Source organism: Dendrobium catenatum, unplaced genomic scaffold, assembly GCF_001605985.2.
Source record: "Dendrobium catenatum unplaced genomic scaffold, ASM160598v2 fragScaff_scaffold_85, whole genome shotgun sequence".
Lineage (NCBI taxonomy): Eukaryota > Viridiplantae > Streptophyta > Magnoliopsida > Asparagales > Orchidaceae > Dendrobium > Dendrobium catenatum.
Window position 1 is genome coordinate 313956 of NW_021318547.1, and position 13488 is coordinate 327443.

At 34.1% G+C, this 13488-nt stretch overlaps 1 protein-coding gene across 1 annotated transcript; it reads left to right on the plus strand.

Annotated features, from left to right (window-relative positions):
* The first annotated feature begins 11393 nt into the window (after positions 1-11393).
* Positions 11394-12993, plus strand: LOC110094240 (transcription factor MYB93). The gene is made up of 3 exons (XM_020819424.2): positions 11394-11661; positions 11750-11879; positions 12130-12993. Exons 1-3 carry the CDS (start codon positions 11529-11531, stop codon positions 12743-12745), a joined length of 879 nt encoding a protein of 292 aa, XP_020675083.1. The 5' UTR covers positions 11394-11528; the 3' UTR covers positions 12746-12993.
* Positions 12994-13488: the final 495 nt, after the last annotated feature.

A 13488-nucleotide genomic window follows, 5' to 3' on the forward strand; every position in this document is an offset into this window, starting at 1 on the left:
TGTGTTTATGGCGGTCTAACCCTCGGTTAATAGCGCCGTTCAAACTATCGGAAATACCGTCGATATTTGATATTTCCTATAGTGTTTCATATAATTTTTATCTAAGTTTTCTATAATTTACCAATTATTGCGGCTTGAATATACGCTGCGATAGAGTTCGAATTTTTTGGCTCAGTGTGTACGAATATCCAGAACACAAACAAAGAATTCAAAACATAGATTTTTACATGAAAATTTCTGGAAAAGGGGAAAACCACAAGGCTACGCCCAGTTGAAATGATTCTCTACTAGTATTTGAATAGATTTCAAATCTTGATCCATCATTTAATTAAAAGATAGTGAAACTACAAAAATAGGGAGAGTTGGGCGAAGGTCGAGAGTCAATCGGCGGCCGGGTGAAAAGTCCACCGTATTTCAATGGCCATGTGGAAGTTTAAAGTAGTTGATGGTAGGGCGGAAGTCTAGTGACGCTTGAAGGCAGGGCTGATATCCAGTGACAGTTAGTGGCTGGGCAAAAATTCGGCAACTGTCGGTGGCCTGAAGGAAGTCTGGCGATAGTCGGTGGCCGGGCGGAAGTCTAATGACGATCAGTGGCTGGGCGCGAAAGTTAAACACCGATAATGGTGGTTTGATGATGGTCGGTGGTCCAACAGTGGTTAGGAGAAGCTTGGTGGCAAAAGATATATCAAATTTTTCTTCCTTTCCTTCTCTTCTTTTCCTTTTTTTTTTGTGAAAAATGGGAGGTCTATTTATAATTTTTTGAGAGTGACATGACTAATAAATAGTGGGAAGATTAAGGGCACATTAGGAGTGTTTCAGATGAAGGGTAGATATTGATTCTTGATCATAGACCGTTTATTGAGCATTTGACTGCCTTATACTGATGTCAAAATTTGATGATCAGGCTCGTTGGATTCTTCTCGTCGAGCCCCACTTGATTCGAATATGAGCATGTCACATTTGAAACTCATTTGGTTGTCCAACTTATGCTTTAAAGCTTCCAAACGTGCTTCTGACCTCAATTTAGACCCATTTGAGGTCAGATTATATCGAATTTGTTGTCGTTGAGTTTGTCTTTTCAAGATGTTCAGTTCAACTATAAGTTTGCTGAAACCAGAGTTCAGATGGTCCCAAAATTAATTTCGAAAGTTTTCAATTCAAAATTGTCTCTGATTCGTGCAAAAATTTCTAAATCAAAGAATTTTTGAACTAAAAAGTTGTTTTAGAAAAAAACAAAAAATTGTCGCAAACAAGCAAAAATAAAAATAAAAAAAATAAAATTTGAAAAAAAAAATTAATTAAAACTTTGACTCTTTTATGCATCCAATGGTTTTGGCCAGTCAAAATTAGCGATGCGGCATCAGTTATTGGGTGGTTTTGAGAAAATTTATATTTGGATCTCAATGCCCCTTATCCTGAAATTTTAAAATTATGGCATGCCTCTGATATTTAAAATGTTAGATAATATATTTGATTAATTTATGTTTATGTAAAAACACTAAGATGTTTATGATTATTATTATGGACGTTAAATATTAATTTTAAAAACATATGAGTCACATTATAAGGATATTTATATTTATGAGATTTCCTAAATAAAAATAATAAAATATTTATATGAAAAATAAATAAAAATAAAATATATTACTATTTTTTCTTACAAATATATTACTAATATCATTTGTCACCTAACTCATTATCATGTGCACGATTCCTCTTGAGCGACAGCACCTCTTAAAGGGGGTTCAATCAAGTACGGGTCAGGAGGTTTCTATGGTGGGTGTCTCTTCTAGGTCAGCAGAGGATTAGTCACGCCGCTAAGTGAACTTTCGAGGGTGGCAGCAGGTGGATATCCCGTTCCCAAAAAATAATAATAATAAGATTTTTTTGGGATAACTTTTGGCCATTGCTTTTTTGCTACTTTTAAAAAAATTTGTGCTTAAATGTAACTTTAAAAAGCAATAAGAAAATTGTCTCAAAAAAGGCTTTAATATTTGAACCAAGAGTGGTAGGGTATGTCTCTCGTCAAGTTTCTGGGTCAATCCGATCAAACCCGTTTTTTCAAACTGGTCGAATCCAGGAACTTGATCATGACCCGTTTTGAAATCGGGTCAGGTCTAACTCGAAATTTTATGATCAGATTCGAGTCGGGTTTTTGTGTCTTGTCAAATATTGACACCCCTAGTAGGGAATATTGACTATGAGCTCATCATGTTGGTGGCAGCGGAGGGCGCCGATTATTTTCGGTCACTCATTTCCGATTTCCGACTACTAGGAGGTGAGCTCTTGGATCTATTCAAGTTGGATTGAGTTGAGTTGAATTCAGTTGGATCAATCAAATTAATACTAAAATGGAGGGTTTTTAGCAGCAATTTGTAGTAGTGGCTCTTAAACTATTACTATAGCTAGACATTGTCAGCGGCTTTAACCTCAAGTTTAAGATTAATTATTATGTGCGGACGTCGAACATCGTCCAAAGCCCAATGAAAATGTGCCACATCACCCCCTACTTGGTACCGTGGCTCAGTATTGCTAGGTACTGAGCTCGGTACTGCTTGGTACCGAGCTCAGTACTGCTTGGTAATGTATGACGTGGCTGCACCTGATTCACCTTTGGATGGTAAATTGTGTCCAATGTCCATACAAAATAATCTCTCCAAGTTTATGCTTCCTTATTTCCCCACTAACCCGATTTACCGTATCGATCCAACAAATCAGTGTCGGAGCTAAAATTTCAATTGAATATTCAAAATTTAAGAAAAAATCTTCAATGATAAAAATTAGTTTAAAAAATTTAACCATAAAATTTTATATTTTACATAATTATATTGAATTTTCTCAAATATGTTCAACTTGGAGACCCGTTTGAAATGAGCTGATTGTGCCGCCCGTGCCAAGTCTGAGATGCCCTCGTCTGCCATCCCGCCTTCGCCGTCCAACCATCAACCGTATCGGGTCGGGTCAACTCGGTAACACAACAGGTCAGGTCCAAATTTCTAACCCGTTTACACAATCGGGTCTGGTTAGGATCGACCGATTTGAACCGGTGTCTATTCTAGTTCAATCCGAACCCAACATAAAACCAAATTTTGACACCCCTATTCCCTACTAACTTAATGAACTAATACTGCCAAATAACAAAGGAATGGTCATTGGCCAAGCCATTCCCATTGATCATGCATGCTATCCACATTGGATGCCTTTATCCGAAATTATTTTTCTTTTGGGAAAAATCCGAAATTATTCCCCACAGATCTTCTCAGATCTCCAACTACCTCAAAGACTTTTTATGTGCCGACAGAATTAACGCCTCACTTGGCGGCTAAAGTTATCTGGCATTGTAGCACTCGGCGATTGATTCTAGTGCTAGTCATTGGCTATTTTGATTACAATTTTGAAATTTTTTTTTAATTTGAAATAAATATTAATTATGCTAATATTAAAGAAGATTAAAAAAATACTTATAATTTTTTATGATCATATTTTTATCAAAATATTCTTATATAATTTTTTTTTCTTATTATACTAACCTCTGATGCTTTCCTAGTAGCCCTAGTGATCTTTATGATTATCTAATCTCATTGAGTAAAAATTACGGATGTAAATGAGTTGGGTCGACTCTAATTCTTACTTTATCAAGCAAAACTCATCTAATGAATATTTGGCTTGCCCTCTGCCTCAAGCTTGATTTGAGCTCATTTTATGTGCTCAAGCGCACTCAGCTTTAGGGACAAATACAAGACCCGTTATTGACTCGAATGCTCAAACTCAAGATTGATCCATTTTAGAGCTCAATTCATTATTTTGAATTAGATAAAAAATATTTAATTGGGAATATATATATATATATATATATATATATTTGTATGATTATTTTGTATCCATGCACTTTAATGTGCGACGTCAGGATGTTTCGAAGCAGGGGCTGGTGACAGTTTTAGAGGGACAAAATTTTAATTTTATTTTATTTTTCTCAATTTTTTTCATCCGGGCTTGTGATAGTTTTAAAAGCTTTTCGAAAAGATAAAATACTATATATATGATTAAAAACACCTATAATTTTATACTTGATCAATTTGTTTTTTGATGTGTATGATATTAGTTAATCAATAGTTCTTATTTTATACTCATAAATAACCTAATCAAATTTAGATCAGGATGTCATGTCCCGAAATTTCAAAAGCAATTGCTTCTTTATGCCTGCTTCCTCTCACAGAGAACTATGTACCACCATACAAAGATCCTTGGAGATTTTGGTGACTCTAAATAGATTTTTTTTTTCTTTAAACTTTGCAAAAGAAGTCAACATTATTCTATTTTTTGAAATGCCAAGTACAGATGTTACAATAAAATTGGAACATTTAATACATTATGTAATTGCCCGTTCCCCCATAATTTTACATTTTTTATTATAAAAGTGTTACGAGCTAAGAAATTTGAAGCGATAGAATGAAAGGTTTTACGTCTTTGCAATATACGAAAATTCAGCACACAAACATATAATAAAAAAACATAAGGAATTTCACGTGAAAAATTCTCAAAAGAGAAAAAACCACGGAGTCTTGCCCAGTTGAAATTGTTCCACTAATATTTGAATAGATTACAAAAGTCGACCCATCTCTTAACTCTGGAATAATGAGAATACAATATAGTGGAGAATATATTAAACTTCAACTGGATATTCTTGATCTTGATCGAATGACAGATACTAAAAATCTGACAGAAGCATTAAATATAATATTCAGCAGAGGTCCGATGTAAATATTAGGACTTATGTATGTCGAACTTCTAGTACAACCAAATTAGCAAACAAACAATCGCTTAAATATGTCTCCAATGCCATAGGACTTTCAAATTCCATCACATCATATGTTCGATGCATTGCATTTTTACTACATTGTATTAACATCTTTTTCCGAGGAAGGCATCAGTTCTTCAGTTGTAACTGATAACGAACATCAATGGAAGTATTGCAACTGGGCAATGCTCTATGATTTTTCATTCTATGAATTTTCTAGAAAAAAAAAACACTAGTATTTCTTGCAACTCTTTTTATTTGTGCATACATTTGATCCTTGTATAAAGCTAAGATAATAAACTCTTTAATTCTACTAGCACTAAAGTGCCGAAGACTAAGTTGAAGCAAATAACAATATTCATCTATATGAAAATGGTTAGTAGAAATAATTTCCTAAATTTAAGAGTTTTTTTTTCTTTTTAATTAACTTATGGTATTTTTTTTTTCGTTGGTTACATTTATAAAATTACTTAACTGTATTTTTTGCTATTTAAGATGTTGGGTCGATATTAATAATCATACTTTTTTATTTAAAAACAAATGTTATTGCTTTTCAACGACTTAGAATGAGATATTTCTATTCATTTGGATTTGAATTATTGAAATTAATTTTATTACTATGCAATGAGAGTGATGCTTCTTTGAATCCTTGAATGAATGGCTAATAATCCAAGGGATATTTTTTGTGATAGAATTTGTATTGCTTACAAATGTGGCTCAGCTCATTAATTAGACTATAGAACTTATAAGATAACAAGTTATACAATTCTATTGAGTTTTTACTATGCTTATTTCTTTATCCCAAAGAGCTTATTAATTGTAGAGGAGATTCGCTATATGACAAATCAAATCGTTAAATTTTTTTTTTTAAAATATTCATGATATATTTCAGATGAATCGATATAAATGATAAATGACATAGACATCCAACATATCATTATTTTTTAAGGAAAAACAAATTTTATTCCAACAAAGAAAAGATTACAACATCAACCCAAAAACAGTAGACGTCAAAATACATCAAAAGACGGGAAAATAAAGCAACGTAGATAAAACAAATAGAGAAATATGCAATAAAATGAGTCAACAGTCAACATCGGACTCAGGGTGGCAGCCCTCTGAAACCAACCCGCAACCAGGCACGGACCATCCATTGGTAACAACCACTCAAAAATAACCCACAGAGGCAGCTACCAAGCAAAAGGGCACACCACCAAGGTTGCCAACATGCCTAGGCCAAAAGGGAGAAAAGCAGGGGCCACCTCATTATCATCCAAAATGTCAATAAAGCCCATGGCAACAAAAGCGAGAAGAAAACACAAAGCCTCTTTCTTCTTAAATTTATTGTTATGTCTTTTTCCTCATTCACCACTGGAAATATACTTATCATTATTTACATAGTCATCAAAATCATCACCCTCCTCCAAAGAAGGAGTGGAAAGGGTATCATCCAACTCTAGCCAATCCGATTGAAGCAAAACATAGTTATTCAAAGGACGGGCTAGATGGGCTTTCAAATCTGCATTAGACATAACATAAATATGAATATCAACAAACCCCACATTACCCTTCGAGACATTCACAGAAGGAGACACAATCGACTCAACATTAACATGTAAAATAGAAGCCAAATTAACAGCCAAACTTTCAACATCTCGTGCCACAAGCTCCAAAGGAATAGAGTATCATAAACAACCAACGCATGGATTGGAGAACCAGGGAGATCCTCACTAGAGATAAAACCAACCCCGGAAGCCACCTCATCCGATAAATCATCTAAATCTGCCACAACATCCTCACAGAAATGGCTAGCTATAAGATTAAGACCACAATAAGTAACACTCAAATTTCCATTCACTCCATCACAACAAGCATTCTCAGGCAGATCTGAAAGAGCAACAAAAGGAGCAGGCTCCTTCACCACAAGAACATAATCACCAAAAGCTAAATCAAAGTCCAATGTCGTAGCATTAACCCCCAAACAATCAGCAACATTCCTAACTACAACACCAACTTAACGGGAATCAAAACATTAGTAGCATTAGCATTCTCCACCCTACAGGTATTAGGGGCAGTAAAAAAAGCTCCTCCTGAACACACACATCTGAAGACACACGCTATGGAGCCAGGTCCACAACGATAGGGCGGAAGCAGCAGTGGTAGAGGCAGGGCTGCAAGCGAACCAAACGTTCAATGAGCTACTCGATGTTCGGTTTGATTAAAGCTCGTTCATGATCGTTTAATTAACTAAACAAACACACTTGAACAATGTTTTAAATACTCGATTATTAAATAAACAAGCTTGAACACTAATGCGTTCGGCTCATTTATGTTCGCGAACAACATCATTTAAAGTTCGTGAACAAGCTCGACATTAAGCTCGATAAAAGCTCAATATGGCTATTTATTTATAAATTATTGTCTTTATTAATGCTACTTTTATGTTCATGGACAATTGCTTTTATTATAAACGTGTTTGTTCATATATATGTTCATGAACGTATTTGTTTGATAGTTAAAAAATTTGTTAGATATGTTCACGAACATGCTCGATGTAATCATTTGTTAGGAAGCTCGATAAAGCTCATTTGTTAATTGAATGAACATCTAAAAGTAGAGCTCGTTTATAACTCGTTCATGTTTATTTGTTTAAAGCTCGATAAGCACTAAACGATCTAACATGAACTGAACATGAACACTCATTAATTTAAATGAATCAAACATGAACAAAACAATAAAGCTTGAACAAATATGAACCAAACTTGAACAAGCTAATATTAAATGAACACTCACATACTCGGCTCGGCTCGGTTTGTTTGCAGCCCTAGGTAGGGGGAAGGAAATTCACAGGAACAGAGAGATTATTTAGAGCCAAAGAAGGAGGGTCCACAATGGGAACATGTCCAGAAACCATAGGTGGCTGAACAGAAGTTTCATCCTGCCTCAAATGAGGAATAAACTTAACACATTCAGACCTCTTATGACCTACAACTTTGCAATGAAGACAATAACTAGTAAAACTTTATAAAATAACTCTCTGAATGTAGCCTAATTTCTCAGGACCAAGACAAATTGAAGAAGAATAAGTTTTAGAAATGTCCATTTCCATAAGGATACGAGATATGGTGTGATGCCCCAAGATCAAACTTGGAAAGAATGTCGATCAATTACTCAAACAATTTACCAGAGTTATCTAAAACCTTCAATTAAGCAGTCTATCAAACATCTATAAAATTTAAAACATCAATATAGGGAACGAGGTCTCACATATGGATGGTCTCGAACCCTCAACAGTTTTTTTGTCTGTATGAAGTGGACGACCAAATAATGACCCCAAACCAAATAACATGTGAGAAGAAAATAGGTGTAGGCGAAGCTTTAGAAAGGAAATCCAAACAAAGACGATCGGAGACTCCTTCGATAGGTCAAGGAATGACGTCCATTTATCACTTTCATAGAACAACCAAAAATAAAATATGATATATGTGCAAAAATCCTACCATAGTCAAGATCATTAGAAAGATTGATCAAGATATTGCTATGATCCAAAAGAGTAACAGAAAACTCACCCGATAATTTAAGGTTGAGAAAAAACCTCCTATCGAGTCTAAAGCCGGACGCCGCAACGGAAATTTTCCCAGTAAAGCGAAATAAAAAATGCTTAACAAGATGAAGAACTTCATCCTTTGATATCCATAAAGCCGGCAAACCCCGAATCACAGTGACTTGTAGATCCAGAAATGCCTTAGACGCATCAGAGCCAGACAAAATCTCATTGAAAGATTTGGAGCGATTCTTACAGTCAAGAAAACCATGATCTAAATGCTTCACAGAATTTGCCATAGCACCAGAGAAGGGACAAGAAAGAAAAACCAAACCAAACAAAAACAACCATGTGAAAAAATGGACGGAGACAAGACAAAAAACTCTCCTCAGCACGAAGGAGGCGGAGCGAAACCACTTCCAGCGGCGGCTAGGGCAAAAACCCTAACAGAGCGAAACGGAGGAGCTCGCTAGCGAAAATCAATGTACTATTAATGTGGATTAGATCCGACATATCGTTCATTCAATGATATATCTTAAAGATTTAGGTTTGCCAAAAAGGGATTGCAATAGTAAAATTGAGCAATGTTAAAGAAATATAATATATTTAAAATATTTAAAGCACTTTACATTATTGTAAAATAAATGCTTGTGATTATTTTTTTTATTTAGTGTAAAGTACAATGAATATAATGTAAAATAGAAAGATAATAATAGTTGGTTGAAGTTAGCCGGTGGGTGTGTTGTGAGCTAAGACAACGGCATGCGGTGGCCGGCTGTGGTGGCAAGTGGTGGTGTCGTGGTGTCTAGAGGCAGCAAAGGTTGGTGATAGCCAACAAGGTGATGATGACTATTGGCGACATAAGGTGGTGATTGGGGGCGGATGCGGCAACAACAGAGAATTTATAGTATATTTAGAAATCAATCAAAACTAATAATTTTCAAATAAGCAAAAATTAAACTAAATGCATTCCAAATACTTCAAAATTTGCTCTCAATTTTTTTTTACTTTAGACCAAATTCCAATATTTATAAAACCGCTTGATTTTGAATACTTTATACTCCTTTAAGTCAATCTAAATAGCTCTTAATTAATACTAATTGCAATTCTAGCTAGGGCTTTCTTCATTCCATTTTTTTTTGTTAATAAACATCATTAGATCAAAATTAACAATCCGAAAATCACTGTTACAGCATCATTTGTTTCATCTTGGCGTGCTTCGGAAAACAAAGGAAAATTCTTGTCCAATAAATTGTGTGTAGATCCAGCAACCGTATTGCATAAAATTCCTAAGTTCCTGCAAGGGAATAAATTAATATTTTATGCATAATTATGTGGCTCTTATTGAATTACTTGCGACTTTTGTACGAGCCCGTCTGGTTTCGCCCATGCGGGTGCGAGGCATAATTCATCATACGTGAGGGAAGAATTTATAATTATTGCTCAAGATTATAAAAATCATTTAATTATTTGATAGATGGAGTGATGTTTATGTAGCCTAACATTTAATAACATGTCAATAAATAAGACAAAATCATATTTTTCAATATGCTATTTATTTATGATTTTATTTGGCTTATGTGTTTATTTTAAGTTTTTGGAGGGATAAATTATTATTAGAGTAGATACTAATTTGAGCAGGGATACAGACGTGATATGCCGACACGAATATGGACACGAAACACGCATATTATTCAAAGCTCATGGAGACCACATAATTATAATCTTATATGTTACAAATTACTAAGATTTACATACATACAACTTTATTTCATGTAATTTACATATTTAGCACCCAAAATTTTAATATTACATTATTATGACTCATAAAATTTTAATATCAAATATATCACTAAACATTTCATTCTTACAACTTATACCACCCTATGAATTTTAATATTTCATTCCATACACTCATATTTTTTTATGGGTGATAAACATATAATATTAAAATTTTAGATGTTATATATGCAAATAGCATGAAATAAAGTGATATGTATGTAAATCACCCAAATTATATAAAGTAATTATATAATTAAATGAATATAATAATAAATTCATTTCAACTTTTCAATAAATAAGAAACATATTTGCATTTTCTAAATTTTTTAACTAAATTCAAGAAAAAATAGTCATGATAGTATATATCTTTAAACTAAGCTGAAAAAATGATTATTTTGTAAGAGAATAAAATTTAAATAATAAAAATAATAGAAAATAGAGTGTGTTAAGAAAAAAGATGCCTCAAGTAGCTATTAAGTTAGTTGTATAATATACTTTTAAAGTAATTAAAATTTATAATTCATGGCGCATATATTGGCCATGCTTGTCTATCAATTTCTTATATTCTTTTAATTTGACATATAGATGAGATATTTCGTAGACGTCACAGGACTTTTTATATAAATGTATGTGTCTTATCAGTGATCGATATTATTATTATTATTATTATTTTATATTTATATTTTTTTATTATTATTTTTTACATGTGACAGATATTATATTCTTCACTATTATAAAATATTAGTGCATCATAGATTTTGTAGCTTTAGAAATTATAATATATCAATTTGACATGCTAGTTATATAAAAGAGGAGCTTAGTATTTTAGGATTTGTTAGGCCTAAATAAATGCTGAAAATATGTTGACTTGAAATTTTTTTTAGAATTATATTTATGAATAGATTAATAATCATAATTTGTTACAGCACACAGCCAACTGGCTACCATCATGAAGACATATATGAAGAGTAATTTTCAATCAGGAGCTCCCATGCAAACAAATTCGATAAAAATGTGTAAATTATATGCTAAAAGAATGAATATTCTATCCATACAATAAGATTGCTTAATTTATACTTCAGAAAAATAATAAGTTTGAGATTTTTTTTAAAGTACAAAATGATTGGCTTATATAATTTATCTTTCTAGAGTTCCTTAGCACTAATTTTTTTTTTCCAAATATTATAATGTTGTGCGTAACTTCATGGAGTGAAGGAATATTAATAGGCGTTTGAAGTTATATATAACTGCTAGGCAGGGCTTGCCCTTTTCTCCTGAAGCAAAAATAACAAAACTGGCCAAGCCCCAAGGTGTATAAATATAAATCTGCAAGGCTTTGGTTTTTAAAGGGAAGAAGGCAGGGGAAGCTAGCCGACTCAATCCACCTTCGTTGCCCTCTCCTCCATGGGAAGGTCTCCCTGCTGCGATGAGAACGGCCTCAAGAAAGGACCTTGGACTCCTGAGGAAGATCATAAATTAGTTCTTTATATCCAGAAGCACGGCCATGGAAGCTGGAGAGCACTCCCCAAGCTTGCTGGTACTCTCTCTCTCTCTCTCTATACCTTCTCTTCAATTCTATTCTTCCATCTCAACCCTTTGAAAGAACCTGTTGTTTTTACATACAGGATTAAATAGATGTGGCAAGAGCTGCAGATTAAGATGGACAAACTATTTAAGGCCAGACATCAAGCGTGGCAAGTTCTCGCCTGAAGAGGAACAAAGCATTCTTAATCTTCACTCTATTCTTGGAAACAAGTATTTAATCAACTTCTATCCCTAAATCCTTCTTCTTTTGTCACATTTTACAGAGAGGAAATAAATTGGCCATTATCTCTCAATCATAAGATCATGGGTTCTATTCTTATTCCTCATATTATTTTATAAAAAAATAAATTAGATGCACGTTCCCTTTGACTTTTTTATCAAGAATCTATCTCTTTCAATGACTTTTTTTTAAATCCTTCAAAATTAATTTTGTGTTCATTAATTTCTCTTTTTCTTTCAGATGGTCTGCCATTGCTACACATTTACCAGGAAGAACAGACAATGAGATAAAAAACTTTTGGAACACCCACTTGAAGAAAAAACTCATACAAATGGGATTTGATCCAATGACACACCGCCCTCGAACTGACTTCTTCGCCGCCCTTCCTCATCTCCTCGCCCTCGCCAATCTTGTCGACCACCGCCCCTCTACCTGGCTCGTGGATGGCCTAAGCGCTGAAGCAGCAAAGTTACAGTGCCTTCAATATATCCTCCACTCTGCTACTCCACCTTCAGCCGATAACTCCATAAACAATCTCCTGAACAGTACAGATCATCAGTCCTTCCCTTCTTCCTTTGATTCCATGAACAATAATCAACCACTCTTTAATACCCACAGCACAGAGATTGATCAAGTTCCTTTAAGCTATGAACAGCCTCTGATGAGCAATGAGAACTCCAGCTTTAGTTTGTTTACACAGGGAGAAATCAGCACTCCAGTATCAGTTCTGCCTCCTCTGACCGATATGTCCAATCCAGGAGATGCTTGTAGCACTTCAAGCTGTGGAGGAAGCGCAGCAGCTTCATTCTGGCCTGATCTCTTGCTTGATGATCCATTCATGGCTGAGTTTGTTTGATATTTACATCTTTTCTGTTTTTTTTTTTGGGAATTCTGAGGGTATAGTGAGCTAAAAAAAGATGAGGTGAGATAAAATATCATTGGATATGTATTGGAACAAATAATCTATTAACCCAATACAAATCTAATGATATTTGATCTTTCCCCGTTCTTCTTTTGCTTCCCGAAGGAATTTTTTCTTCTTATTTTCTTCATGTGATTACTTTGTTTGAAACTATTTGCTACTACAGAGTTGTGTGCTGAACAGAAACTTCGTGTGGTGGTTATGTTACTAAAGCTGTGGTGCATTTGTCGGAGAGCCATCAGTGCTTAACAAAATTATAATATAAGCTCCTAACATATCAGTGCATTAGGACAACTTAATAATTGATCAAATAAAAATTTCAGATAATTATTTGCAAAGTAGTATATATAAATTAAAAAATGTTTTTAATCATAAATTAAAATAAATATAAAAAATTTATTTTTCTTAATTTTTTTTTGGAATAGAGTATCCACCCGCTGCCACCCCCGAAAGGGTGCTTGGCGGCATGACTAATCCTCGTCTGACCTATAAGAGATACCCACTCCAGAAACCTCCTAGCCAGCACTTGAATTGGGCCCCACTTATGAGGAGCTGTGGCTTGAGGAGAATTCAACACAGATTAAGAATTTCCAACCATACGTACTAAGCAATAGTGGGTAAAAAAGTAAAATTAGAATAGCTGTTTAAAATAAAATTAGAATAGCTATTTGGTTCTA

Coding starts and splice junctions, on each gene's coding strand:
- LOC110094240 (XM_020819424.2), top strand. CDS start 11,529: ATGGGAAGGTCTCCCTGCTGCGATGAGAACGGCCTCAAGAAAGGACCT. Junction 11,662..11,749: donor AGCACTCCCCAAGCTTGCTG/GTACTCTCTCTC, acceptor TTTTACATACAG/GATTAAATAGATGTGGCAAG. Junction 11,880..12,129: donor CACTCTATTCTTGGAAACAA/GTATTTAATCAA, acceptor TTTTTCTTTCAG/ATGGTCTGCCATTGCTACAC.